General features: G+C 39.5%; 1 protein-coding gene across 9 annotated transcripts in view; it reads left to right on the top strand.

Annotated features, from left to right (window-relative positions):
• Positions 1-14644, top strand: part of UBR4 (ubiquitin protein ligase E3 component n-recognin 4) — a 140177-nt gene that overhangs the window by 1569 nt on the left and 123964 nt on the right. For all 9 annotated transcript variants that reach the window (XM_064281379.1, XM_064281376.1, XM_064281378.1 and 6 more), the window contains exons 2-11: positions 5247-5344; positions 6759-6862; positions 7634-7763; positions 7869-8008; positions 9060-9162; positions 9286-9427; positions 9577-9701; positions 13100-13224; positions 13850-13909; positions 14003-14193. In XM_064281379.1, the coding sequence (XP_064137449.1) occupies positions 5247-5344; positions 6759-6862; positions 7634-7763; positions 7869-8008; positions 9060-9162; positions 9286-9427; positions 9577-9701; positions 13100-13224; positions 13850-13909; positions 14003-14193 (1218 nt within the window). The remainder of the gene's footprint in view (positions 1-5246; positions 5345-6758; positions 6863-7633; positions 7764-7868; positions 8009-9059; positions 9163-9285; positions 9428-9576; positions 9702-13099; positions 13225-13849; positions 13910-14002; positions 14194-14644) is intronic.

The following is a 14644-nucleotide window of genomic DNA, read 5'->3' as shown; positions in this document are numbered from 1 at the left end:
CATTTGATGACATCCTCCTATACATTTTGTATTCTGGGCCCATGCCTTTTAAACTACAACAACTAAGCAACCTGTGGAAAGAGCCAAAACTGAGTACACCAAACTAGGTTTGAATTTTGCAGGATAAGCGATGGTGGCCCCTCCTGCATCCTGTATTAATTGAGATAACCAAGAATTGTCTGTGCCCATAGACACTAGTAAGACCTGTCTTCATGGTTTAGAAAAGAAATCCAATGTGATGGGTGTTTAGTAACACAAGCTTTTATTGGAAGGCAAGATCCTTGAAATCTCTTTTTTGTATGTGTGTGTGGCTCTCTTAAATTTGAAAGCCTGTTCGTGTGTCTTCTTTAGGCTCTATAAGAGGAGTATGACCTTAGGAAGAAAAAAATTTCATAAGAAATTAAAAAATTCTTTACAGCTAAAACAACTGAAATGTCAAGTATTTAGTCTGATATAGAGCAAGAGTCGCAAACCTTTTCTGTAAAGGGCCAGATAGTAAATATTTGTGGGACATGCCGTCTCTTTCGCTTTGTCATTGTAGAACAAAAGAACGACACACAATACATGAGTGGATGGGCGTGGCTGTGTTCCAAAATGTTATTTATGGACACTGAAATTTGAGTTTCATATAATATTTACATGTCATGAAATATTCTTTTGATTATTTTTCAGCCATTCGAATATAAAACCATTTTCAAGTATGGGCAATACAAAATAGGTGACTAGCTGGGTTTGTCCTGTAGACTATAGTTTGCCAATCCCTGGATTGGAGCACAACAATTAGTACCCTGCTATCAATATTTTTTTCCTCAAATGTTTTATTCATTTGCCTTTCAAAAAAAAATAAGGGTCTCAGAACTGTGGAAGTATTTCTTGAATAGTGAGTTATGACCACATAGTATAGCACTAGATCCAAGCTAACAGATGCTAAGGCGGGCTTTGTTTTGTAGCTAAGCAAAAGTTTAGGTGTTCAGGCTTTGTCACTTTTGTGGTTACCATTCCCGTCTTCTGCAGTTCCTGTGTTTTTTTCTGTTGTTGTATCTGCCATGTCTTTTTCCTTATCTCTAGGGACCTTCTATTTTTTTCTGTAGCAATCTACTGCTCTGTGTTTCTTGGGCTTGATTATGCCAGCATTTACCTCCTGTCTGGCAGCCTGGATGCGTTGAATTAGCCTCTCTCGGCTTCGGGCGATGATGACATATGCTCTAAGAGACTTCTTAGTGTCGTGATACGCATTTTCATGCTTTTATGGATGGAATTGACCTTTAGGTTTGAAGAAAAGGTAGATGAAAAATTCCTTGGTCCAGACCCTGTTTGTTAAATTTGACTTTGTAACCAAATTATTTGCGATAAATTGGTAATGGATAAATTGATACACATACTCTCAAAAGTGTCATTAGATGTTTTAAAAGGAAAAGCGTTCTGAGTTTACTTAGAAGTCATTTTCATTTCCACTGGCTGTAGCTAGAAGCCCTGGTGGTGCAGTGGTTAAGAGCTCGGCTGCTAACAGAAAGGTCAGCAGCTCGAATCCATCAGCTGCTCCTTGGGAACCCCATCGGGCAGTTCTACTCTGTCCTAGAGAGTCGCTGTGAGTTGGAATCGATTTGACGGCAGTGGGTTTTGAGTGTGTAGCAAGCATGTTTTAGTAGTAAAGACTGAAGATCTTGTAAACACCATTACTTTTCCAGACCAGAAGTGGCGGCAGAACCAGTTCAGCCAGGCACATGCCGTGTATGGTATTAATTAGTATAATTGCTGAATGTTGCCTTCTGTTTTTAGGTAGTGTCAAGTAAAGAATTCCTTTTTTAACTCTGTGCAAGATATGCTGGTGACCGTGGTTGTCACTGAACAACTATTTGATTGACTCTTTGTAGATTAAAAAAAAAAAAAATGCCCCTTTTTTCTGAGCCAGTTCTTCCTGGGCTGCCCTGGCCTCCTTAGTGATAAGCCTCTTTGAGAGTCTCTGCCTCTCAGCTATTTGACAGAATAAGAGACCTACTTGGAAAGGCTGTCACAACATCCCCATTAAATAATGCATAGTCATTTCCTAAAAATCTTAAAAAGGAAGCGCTATTGCCGTCATCTTTTAAGCTTATATGCTATAGTTCGTAAAAAGAGCCCACCACAAAAAGATAGAGTTTAATTGTGAGATTAGTTTGAAGCCCAGGTGGTGAAGTGGTTAAGAGCTCAGGCTGCTAACCAAAGTTGGAATTTACCAGCTGCTCCTTGGAAACCCTGTGGGGCAGCTCTCCTCTGTCTTGTAGGGTCGCTCTGAGTCAGAATTGACTCGATGGCACACAACAACAACAGTGCTGTGACTAGTTAGTGTTTCCATGTCTTCGTATCATATGCATCACAGGTTTGTCAAGAGTGTGAGGGACATATCTCAAAGAAAGCTTTCAGCTCTTTGGTTAACATGTGTTAGATAACCACTCTGTGACACACAGCAGACATACAGTAATTTTTTTTTAAATGAATAAACATGATTGTAAGTATGAAAGAAATAAACATAATGGATTCTATACTTGGGAGTTTATAAATTTGATGAGCAGAAAGGAGCTTGTGGAGTTTCCAGTTTGCAAACAAAATATGAATCGTATGTTATCTGAGGAAGAAGGGAGGCGAAACCTTAGCCTTTTATTTTGCTCTCTTCCTCAAATCTGCACCTCTTCCTAAAAAAGCTCAATGTTTCCAGACCCTGACCAGTTCTTTTTTACTTAAGTGTTAAATTGTGTTTCTGATACCTGGCTGCTGTTTTCTATTGTACTTTGCAGTGCATTTATTTAGTATGGAATATAAAAGCTTCAGATTCCTTGTCTCTCAGCAGTGTTTCAGGCTCAGTGGTGTTATTGCAAAGTTTGTTGGAAGATTCAGGTTTTTTAGGAAGACAGCTTGACCAACCGTAGAAGAAACATGTTTTTATCTTTAAGTCTCCTTATTTTTCTTCTTCTGTGTTTTGTTTGGTTATAATTTCTTCATGCCTTTTCTTCCTACTAGCTTCCTGCCGTTTGTTCCATTTTTCCATTTCTTTGTATCCTTTGGTGGCTGTCAGATTCTTGGGTAATGAGGGTGGGGTAGGGATGTGTGGCAACACATTTTTCCTAGGTGACTCACACACACTTGTTTCTTTAAAATCAGGAGATAGGACATTGTCCTTCTGGCCACATGTCCATTATTTCTCCACTTTCTCATTCAAGCCTTTTAAAACTCATTTCTCACTGATTGGTCCTTAGTTACCCTAACCAAATCATAAGTGTAGCTCAAGATGGCAACATTTTTTTCTGTGCCACTGTCCATCTTTGCTCAATGTACGTTTTTCTTTTCTTTTATTGCAATAAGGCAGTTGTATATTTCTAGGACAAGAAGTAAGGTTCATTAAATCACAGTGTTGAATCAGGCAGTTAAATGAGTTTATTCCTATATTTTGGATCTATTTCATTGTCAGAATGGGAATGAAAGCATCAGGATAAGTTTCTCTTTGGGGTGAGGAATTTTGCTCTTAGTTTTGGTAAACCTATTTAACTGAAAAAAGTGGGGGTAACCAGCTCTGGCCCTTTGAAATGAAGCAGGAAAATTAACTCAGTAAAATATATCAAATTGCAGAGTGGCAAAAACCTTAGAACAATGAATAAGAAAGTATAATGATGGAAGGGAAGAAACAGCTAAAGTATATGAGGTAGAAGCAAGGTAATTTGGTGCGGAGTTTTTTGGTGAATATGACCCTTACACATGTGATGGTCACCAGAAACTTTGAGTGCTTCTTGATGTTTAAAGGTTTTTGTTTTCTCCTTTTTAACTATCCTGACAGACAGACAAATGATCTTTGGTGAGCGGGAAGATCTTTGTACATCATAGATGCTCCATAATATTTTTTTTTGCTTGGTGAAAAAGATTCCAAGATAAGGGACTAATCTTTGATAACTACCCATTTATCCTCGATAAATCTCCAAATAGCAAAATTCTTGCAATGCCAAGCTCTTAAGTTTTGTTGGAGGTGATTTATCATTCACATTGGCACCTTTGGAAGTTTGACTTGTCTTTGGCTCCTGTGTTGATTTGGTAAGTGATAGTCTTGCCTGCAATGAATGCAGTCCTGACTCTGTTTACATTTCCATCTCTAGGCTGTTACTCCTTGTTGGAAAATTAACTCACTAAGGAAACTATTTAGCCATCTCTCTGCTCTATCCATTTAATAAGATACATTTTGTTTCTTTGCTTTGCCTTCATGTTTCATGGATTCAGGATTAGTATCTGATCTGATAGAGAGAACAATGTAATCATATCCAGACTCTAGGCCTAGTTGGGCTGAAGATTTGGTGCAATGTTAAGGGCTCGGCTGCTAACTAAAAGGTTGGCAGTTTGAATCCATCAGCTGCTGCTCCGAAACCCTATGGGGCGTTTCTGCTGTGTCCTATAGGGTCACTATGAGTTGGAATCGACTTGACAGCAACGGGTTTTTAGTTTAGTTGGGCTGAAGATTTTCACAGAAGAGAGTAAAGATAGGAGATGTGGTTAAAATCACTGAATAGATTGTAATCTAGCTGTATCCTACATGAGAGGAACCTAGTGAATTTTGGATTTTAGCACAGGTTAGATGATTTTGTCAGAAGGTTTCCTGTTCAGACCCACCCAGAGGCATCTTGGAAGTAAGGCCTGGCGATCTGCTTCCAGAAGGTCACAGCCTTGAAAACCCTGTGGAGCAGTTCTATTCTGCTCATGTTGGGTCGCAGCTACTTGGAATCGACTGGATGGTGACTAATAACAACAATAAGGTGATTTCCTAAGAACCTTGTCTTGTTGATTCATTTGAAGTTACTGCATTACGGACTAGCCTTGTTTGGTCTTCAGAATGGGTTAATCTATAGTCTCACTAACGGTATTTTATGAGTGCTCTGGCTACTCCTTTTGGGCCATCACAAGGGATGGTTAGCTTTTGGTCTTTGCCAATCAATAATATAGGATGAAATGGTATCCTGTTATGTTTTTAGTTACATTTTTAAAAATCAAAATGAGTTTCTAAATGCTTCCTGTTTACTAGCCTCTGCCATTTACTAAACCTGATACCTTGAACAAGATACTTAATTTTAATTCTCTAACTTTCACTTTCCCAATCTCGAATCTAGAAATAATAGTAATACCTACCAAGTAGGGTTGTTACAAGGATTAAATAAGATAATACCTGTAAAGTGGGTATTCAACACATAGAAAACACTCAATGAATGTTGGCCGAATTATTTTGTTTGCAGTGAATCAGAAATCTTGCACCACGAGAAGCAGTATGAGCCATTCTACTCATCTTTTGTTGCACTTTCCACGCATTATATTACAACAGTTTGCAGCCTCAGTAAGTATTCCACTCTTGTCCCTCCCTTCCGAGGACTTATGAATAGGGGGATTGTTTATCCTCTTGTTAGGGTGTCTGAATAAGTTGTTAATGAAGTCTGTGTTTTAGCACTCCTAAGCTAGTCACCCAAGAGCAGAGACAACTGTCAGCTTTGATGGGGCTCCAAAAGTTACTCTGGCCTAGGCCACCCAAGTGGGATTTAAAGACTACTGGGCTTGGACACCTACTTAGTAACTCATTAAGCCAACCTCCCTTACCTTCCTAATCAAAAACATTTTATTGTAGATTTCACACATGTAATTTACTTGTGTGTAAATACAGGCAGTGGGGATGGATACTGACCTCTGGGTTAGCAGCCACTAATGAAGGTTCTAGTTCTTATTTGGTTTTGGTGAAAAAGTAAATTCGGCTTTTGTGTTCTCTGGAATATGAAGGGATTTCAACTTCAGTTCCCCATTTTCTTAACTTTTCTACCCCAAAAAGAGACCAAACCCTTATTTTATACTATTTTTAAATTTTTAACATTTTCAGTTTAACTCTTAATTTAACAAATAGTCCTGAAGAATTTTCATTATTTGCTTACTTGAATAATGTGCTAAGCAAATAAACTGAATGGAAGCTATAGAATTGAATAATCTTTTAGTGTCCAGTGCTGCTTATTATTGATGCAGGTACTGGCAGAAGTATCACTTCCAGCTTGAAGAAACTGTGTAGGAAACCTGTTATGAAAAGGCATTTAGAACTTAGAGGAAGGAGAGCTAGTGTTGTCTAGTGCTTCAGAGCATGAGCTCTAGAGCCAGACTTCCTGGATTTGAATCTAGTTGGGTGACTTTGGAGGCCCTGGCAGTGTAGTAGTTAAGCATTTGGCTTCTAACCAAAAGGTCAGCAGTTCGAATTCACTAGCCGCTCCTTGGAAAGCCTAAGGGGTAGTTCTACTCTGCCCTGTAGTGTTGCTGTGATTCAGAATCAACTTGACAGCAACAGGTTTTTTTTTTTTTTTTTAATGACTTTGGGCAAGTCATTTAACCTCTGTGTTCCTTAGTTTCCTCATATGTTACAGAAGGAGGGGGAGAGGGGAGAATAATAGTAGCTACCTCATAGAGTTGGTTTAAGGATTAAATGAGTTAATATATTTGAAGTACTTGGCACATAGTAAGTCTGTTGTATTTGATATTATAATTATCTTAATTTTGAGTAAATGTTAAAGTAAGTGATCTATAATTAGATCTATAATTAATTGATGACTATCAATGCTAAGATGCCTTTGTTTGCACCTTGGGACCTTGGTTCTGAATAAACTTGGATTGTTATCATAGAATGATATTGGGAGTATTTGCCATATGGAGCCCAGTAGTTGTTTTGCTGATGTCAGTTACAGCAACCCGAAGTTAAGTAAAGTTTATTACTTTCTCAGTTCCACGGAACCAACTTCAATCGGTGGCAGCAGCCTGTAAAGTCCTGATTGAGTTTTCTCTTTTGCGCCTGGAGAATCCAGATGAAGCTTGTGCTGTTTCCCAGGTAAGCGTGATGGGCCCATTTCTGGCCCTTATTTTGAGATAAAATTTTAACTGACTAGGGGGAATCGATGGAGAAGGGATGGCATAGGGCAGGGGTCAGCTAACTTTTTCTGTGGTGGGCCAGAAAGTAAATATTTATGAGTTTTACACATCTCTGTTGCAACTACCCAGCTCTGCCTATGTAGTATGGAAGTAGCCATAGACCATACACAAATGAATGAGCATGGCTGTGTTTTAGTAAAACTTTATTTACCATATATGCAGTGGGGGCTGTAGTTCGTTGACCCCTGAGATAGAGGACGGCAGAGACTTTTTCAAGGACTGTAAACTTACATGCCTACAGGGACCAGGCTGGTAACATAAAATGAGTGAAGTGTGCTAGTTGAGAGGGTGCATGCCCCGTCTAAAGGGGTCAGTCAATCACTGTTTGGTTCCCACTGATTGTTGCCATGCAGGAATGGATGCTCAGGTTGCTATAGCTCAAGAATTCTTGAAAGAGCTAAGAAAGGTGGATTTGTATGTGAAACCTTGCATTTTTTAAGAGCTAGTCGCTACTTCAGATTTCTAAAAAATACTATTATAAAACAAAGTAACCAAAGTCTGTAAGCCAGATACAGTCTGAGGACCATCAGCTTGTACTCTCAGCTTTAGTGTTTTTTCCCAGTTTGCAGTTCTTGATATGAATCTCAATTTGGCCCTGTGCCGGTTAGGATTCCCAAAAGAGTAGTATCTTGTAAGTGACATATTTGAGTTTGTTTTTTTTTCCCCCCAGAAACACCTGATCCTTCTCATCAAGGGTCTATGCACTGGCTGCAGCAGACTAGACCGAACTGAAATTATCACATTCACAGCAATGATGAAATCTGCCAAGCTGCCACAAACAGTGAAGACACTTTCAGATGGTTGGTGTTCCTTTGACAGATGTGGTTGCTTGGCCACTTCCATGGTCAACTTTTTCCCTCTAGTGGTACTCTCTTCATCCCTTTTTTGCCTTTGTGTTTTTATAGTGGAAGATCAGAAGGATCTAGCCTCACCAGTAAGCCCAGAGCTGAGGCAGAAGGAGGTACAGATGAATTTCTTGAATCAGCTGACCTCAGTTTTCAACCCTAGAACTGTAGCATCACCACCCATCAGCCCACAGACTCTGGTGAGTTACAGAGCCAAATATGAAGGCCCACATGTGCATCTCTGTGGAACTGGTTAAGATAATAACACTAGAAAAAATAAGTAATAAACATATGGGCTCAAACTACTATTGTGAGGTTGGCACAAGACCAGGCAATGTTTTGTTCTGTTATACATAGGGTCACTATGAGTTGGAACTGACTCGTTGGCACCTAACAACAACAGCAATATTTGTGATACATAAAATGATAGATATATACCTATGGTAGAAAAAAAATTGAATACAAAACAAAGAAAGTAAAACTCACCCTGACTCTATCCACAGTTATTAACATATCGATGGCCATTCTTCCAGACATTTCTCAATGCAAGTAACTGTAAAGAGCATGTATAATTTTCCATTAAAGGGATCACTCTATACTTGCTGTAGTATGTATTTTTTTTTTTTTTAAGCTATGTATTATTCCCTTCCCCTTAGAAAATAACCTGTATTTTCTTCAGCATTAACGGGAATTTTCCCAGCATTGACTAGGGAGTCTGAAGAGTATTTATGGAGCATTTTAGTTTCGTGGTCCTGCTGTAACAAATACTACAAGTGCGTGGCTTTAAACAACAAATTTATTTCCTCAGGGTTTAGGAAGCTAGAAGTCTGAATTCAGGGCACCAGCTCTAGGGAAAGGCTTTCTGTCAACTCTGGGTAAAGATCTTTGGCTCTTTCAGCATCTGTAGCCCCACTTTCTTCAGTTCCTTGGCATCTATCTTCTCTCATTTGTGCTTGTAGGACTCTGTGTTTATGCTGCTCTTTACATCACTCAGAAGTGATTAGGTTTAGGACACACCCTGCACTCATATGGCCTTATTAACGTAACAAAGAAAACCCTATTCCCAAATGGGATTACACTCACAGATCTAGGGGTTAGGAATTTAGCATGTGTTTTTGAGGGATGCAGTTCACTCTGTAACATGGAGCTACTACTTTGGACACTTGGTTTGGCTCTGAGCTCTAGGGTAGCAGGCAATGAACAGATGATAGCTGTCTTGACAGATCTTTCATACCTTATGCTTTTCTTCAGGTGGAAGGAGAAAATGATGAGCAGTCCACCACAGATCAAGCCTCTGCTATCAAAACAAAGAATGTGTTCATAGCTCAGAACGTGGCTAGTCTTCAAGAGCTTGGTAAGATTCCATTTATTGTCATAAAGCTGGTTCCTCTGCTTATGAAAATTCTTTATGCTCTTCGTCCATGTGGAAAAGAATGAAGCAGCAGACAGAGGCCTGTTTGCCTTTTCTTTAATTCAGGTGGCTCAGAGAAGCTACTGCGTGTGTGTTTGAACCTGCCATATTTCCTACGCTACATCAATCGGTTTCAGGATGCAGTGTTGGCCAATTCTTTCTTCATCATGCCTGCAACAGTAGCAGATGCCACTGCTGTTCGTAATGGGTAAGGTCCTCGCAGGGTGTATAAGCTTTACATTCTAGGAGATATAGCTGGTTAGTTTTTATGGCATGCTGACTTTCTTTAACTACCAGATTATAGAAGCGAGTGATTTTACGAGACAGTTTTGTTAATCTTCCCTTGTTATGTTCCAGTTTTCATTCACTGGTGATTGATGTGACCATGGCATTGGATACCCTTTCTCTACCTGTGTTGGAGCCTCTCAATCCTTCTCGTCTACAAGATGTGACAGTCCTCAGCCTAAGTTGTCTGTATGCAGGTGAGAGCTTATTGTGTCTGGTCGGCCTCATTTTCTCAATCAAGCCCAGTTATACTCTCTGGAAGGTATGAGAATCCTTCTGGGTACTCTACTGTCTCCACATTTACTTGGTCTCTTTCCCCAAGAATCATCTAATATCTTGTCCAAGTGAAAGAGGCCTCAATAGGAATCTTTATAAATTGTCCTGTTGTTCAATTACTGGCATTGTATTATGTGTACACTTGATTTTCTAGTTGGAAACCCTGGTGGTAGTGGTTAAGAGCTGTGGCTGCTAACCAAAGGTTGGCAGTTGAAATTTACTAGGTTCTCCTCAGAAACTCTATGGGGCAGTTCTGCTCTGTCCTATAGGGTTGCTATGAGTGAAAATCAAATCAATGGCAACGGGTTTGGTTTTTTGTTTTTTATTTTCTAGTGTGTACACATATTAAGGGTTACTGTATGCAAGGCCAAATGCCAAGTACTGTTGGGATATTGAGATGAACAACATGTAGTCCCTGCCCTAAGGAAGCCTATAACTGAACAGTGGAGAAAGATAGGGCTACATAATATGATATACAACAGAGATGATAAAGGCAGTGAGAGAAGTAGAGAATACTATGTGCACACAAAGAAAAGAGAGATTGAGTTTTGCTGTGGGAACAGGTTTGAGGAATGCTTTATGGAATAGGTACACCTATTCATATAAAAAAAAAATACAAGTCCCATAAAATCGTCTTTCTTCGCATTGGCCATGCTGCCTTGAAAATGCAGCTTGGTAGCTGGTATTTACTCTCTCAAGTTATTGTCACAGTGACTTTTTTAACCTAAATCAGTGATCTTTGGTTTTAAATTCTAAGACATAACTTAGACCTGGTATGTCTTGGGAGGAATAGCAATTTCAGAAGTTTACTTGGTTCCATAAGTAAGGGTTTGGAAAGGCAGTCTTGGAAACCTGACCTTGGGAGCACCAAGAAATTGCTGATATTGAGTCACCTCCCTACATTTTCTGAACAGCTTGATTTGGCACATCTGTGGACACATAGTAATATAAAAACATCTTTGCTCTTAAGGACCTTAGTGTCTTTTAGAGGATAGGTAATCAATAACTTTTATTTGTAAAAGGAGATGAATGAGAGGCCAGAAGAAAGCACTGTGGAAGTTTTGAGGAGGCAGAGCTTATTTTCACTTAAGGAAGGCAGTAGTCACGAAGGAGTTATGTTGTATTTTGTAGGGCAGGTAGGATTTCCCTTTGGGTATGCTTAGATGAGAAAATAGGACCACAAGTATTCTAGAGCTTGGGATCATATACTGCAGAAGTGTGTGTATATATGTAAGTCTATGCATAAGTGAGTGTTGCACCCAAAAAAAAACAAGCCCGCTGCTGTCGAGTCAATTCTCATAGCGACCCCATAGGGTTTCCAAGGCTGTAAATCTTTACAGAAGCAGGCTACCACAACTTTCTCCCATGAACCGTGGTGGTTTTGAATCGCTGACCTTTCAGTTAGTAGTCGAGCACTTTTAACCGCTGCATCACCAGGGCTCCTGCTGAGTATTACGTGGCTGGAAGAAAGAGTAGGGGCCATTCACAGAGGACTTAGAATTCCAGGCTAAGGTGTCTGGACCATATTCTATAGTGAGTAGAGACCACTGTAGATTTTGAAGTGTGATATGATCAGAGCTATATTTTAGGAAAACCATTCAGGTGGTAGTGTGCCAGTCTGAGCTAGAACAGCAGCAGTAAGAATAGAAAGCTATGGATACAAACAAAAATGTGCTCCCTCTAAGCCAACCTCTAGTGTTTTAGTTTCCTGGTACTTGCATTTAAGTTTTGCATCTTTTAACTTAAAACCCGTTCCTGTCGAGTTGATTCTGACTCATAGCGACCCTGTAGGACAAAGTAGAACTGTCCCACAGAGTTTCCAAGGAGCAGCACCTGGTGTATTTGAACTACAGACCTTTTGGTTAGCAGCTGTAGCACTTAACCACCACTCCACCAGGGTTTCCTCTTTTAAGTTAGGGTTTATTAATTTAGATTTTCAGGGATTTTTCTTGAATATCATATGGATCTCAATGCACTTAGTCAATTTAAGTGACTGAATTCATTTAGGATAAAGATCCCTTAAAAATTCATAGTTGGATTAAAGATCTCAGATTTGGTTTGTTATTGAAATTTGACCATTTGGGATTTGATTTAAAGAAAGCAATTTGGCTTTGATGTTTTAGGGAGATAATAAGTATGGGATTTGTCTTAGTTCGCTAGTGCTGCTGTAACAAAAATACCACAAGTAGGTGGTTTTAAAGAACAGAAACATTTATTTTCTCACAGTTCAGGAGGCTGGAAGTCCAAATTCTGGATGCTGGCTCTAGGGGAAGGTTCTCTCTGTGTGCCCTGGGGGAAAATCCTTGTCTCAGCTTCTCTAGAGTTCTTCTTGAAGTTTCTTGCCAATCTCAGGTGACATCTGTCTTTACCTCATTTATACTTTCTTCTGTGCCTGATCTGTTTATGTCTCAAAAGTGAGTAAGTTTAAGGCACACCTTATACTGGTATGACCTCATTAACAAAAAAAACCCTATTCCCAAATGGAATTGCATCTACAGGTATAAGGGTTAGGATTCCAGCACATATTTTGGGGGAACACAATTTAATCCTTAACAGGACTTTTTCCCCACAATCCAAAAGTTTTTAAATGTGTTTTTTTTTGTTATTTAAAAATTAATACGTTTTATTTTTTAGAGCAGTTTTAGATTTACAGAAAAATTGAGCAAATAGTACAGAGAGCTCCTGTACATCCCCTCTCCCCCTGACAGTTTCCCCTATTATTGACATCTTACATTAATGTGGTACATATGTTACAATTGACAAGCCAATATTGATACCTTGTTATTAACAAAAATCCATAGTCACATTAGGGTTCACTTTATGTTGTACAGTTCTATGGGCTGCATAATGTCAGGTATCCACCATTAAATATTGTACAGAAGAGTTTCACCACCCTGAAACTCCTCTGTGCTCCACCTATTCATCCCATCCCCCATCTTGAATCCCTGGCAACCAATGATCTTTTTACCATCTGTATGGTTTTTCTTATCCTGAATGTCATATAGTTGAAATGTTAACAGTATGACTTAAGGTTCCTCCATGTATTTTCATGGCTTGATAGCTTATTTCTTTTGATTGCTGAACAATATTCCATTGTATGGGTGTTCCACAGTTTATCTGTTTACTTATTGAAGGACATCTTGGTTGCTTCCAGTTTTTGGCAATTATGAATAAAATAGCTCTAAACATTTATGTGCACGTGTTTCAACTCATTTGGGTAATGCCTAAATGGAGTGTACAGTCAGTAATCAAAACATGGAATTGCTTTTGGTGGGGGTCCTCCATGACCAAAATTGGAATCCTTGCATCTTTTTTTCAGGTGTGAGTGTGGCAACCTGCATGGCCATTCTTCATGTGGGTAGTGCCCAGCAAGTGCGGACAGGGTCCACCAGTTCCAAAGAAGAGGACTATGAAAGTGATGCAGCTACTATTGTCCAGAAATGTGTAAGCCAAACACCTGGGGACATGGGAGTTGTAATTTTTCAAATAAGGGAACATGGTCAGTTTTACTTTCTGCTTTGATAGAGGAAAGGACTTAGAGTAATTTCCACACTCCTTCCGCTTGGGTTGCAGGTCTAGGAGTGGGCATTTAGGTTGTTTATTTGTTGATTGGTTTAAATGAAGGCTTACCTCTCTGTGTGGGCTCTACAGATAACACTACAACTTTGTGGTTGCAGTGAACCTTATGAAAGATTATTTATTCATTCAACAAATATTTTTGAGGCCTTCCTATGTGTCAGAGTTCTTTTAGTGGAGACATACAATAAACATAATTTCAGTAGTGATAAGCGCATGGAAAAAAAATAAATGTGCAAGAAAGTGACTTGGTGTGGGTCTGGCGTGCTGCTTTAGATTGGGTGGCGGGAAAACCTCTCTGGGAAGGTGAAGTTTGAGCTGAATGAAAAGGGAGTCAGCTCCATATGAAGATCCAAGGAAAGTGTGATGGGATTGTATCATGGAAAAGTGACCTGAGCAGACTGAATTCTTTAATTAATTTGGGTAGTATATAGCATTTATAGTGAAATATGTCAACTTGCTCAGATTTTTGTGTATGTTTGACATCAAACAGCTTGAAATCTATGACATGATTGGACAAGCAATCAGCAGTTCCCGCCGGGCTGGTGGCGAGGTAGGAAGCAGTTTCTGCTACGCTCATGTCTTGTAGTGTCTAAGATGGGAATGTCTCTCTGTTCATATTTTTATTTTGTACCTTTTATAACAGCACTATCAGAACTTTCAACTGCTGGGTGCCTGGTGTTTGTTAAACAGCCTTTTCCTCATACTGAACCTCAGTCCTACTGCCTTGGCTGATAAGGGGAAGGAGAAAGATCCACTGGCTGCACTCCGAGTCAGAGACATCCTTTCTCGTACAAAAGAGGGAGTGGGCTCTCCTAAACTGGGACCTGGAAAAGGGTATGTGTCTACTTGATTGCTACCCATGTTTGTTTTGTCTTTTTTCTCCCCCTGACATTTCACACGGATAGGGAGCTACTATAACTTCTCATCTCCACATTAACAGAAAAATTTGTCTCCAGGAGCCCTGGTGGTAGAATGGTTAAGAGCTTGGCTGCTAACAGAAAGGTTGGTAGTTCAAACCCACCCAGTGGCTCCACGAGAGAAAGACCTGGTGATCTGCTTCTGTAAAGGTTACAGCCAAGAAAACCCTATACGGAAGCTCTACTCTATCACACAGGGTCACCATGCATCTAAAATTAACTCAGCAGCTCCTAACAATAGCAACGACATACTTAGTTGGAATTTAAAATCTAAGATGATGATTGTCTTAGTCATCTAGTGCTGCTATAATAGAAATACCGCAAGTGGATGGCTTTAACAAAGAGAAGTTTATTCTGTCACAGTCCAG

Source organism: Loxodonta africana, chromosome 3 (assembly GCF_030014295.1).
Source record: "Loxodonta africana isolate mLoxAfr1 chromosome 3, mLoxAfr1.hap2, whole genome shotgun sequence".
NCBI classification, from domain to species: domain Eukaryota; kingdom Metazoa; phylum Chordata; class Mammalia; order Proboscidea; family Elephantidae; genus Loxodonta; species Loxodonta africana.
This window is presented reverse-complemented; position numbering and strand designations above follow the sequence as displayed.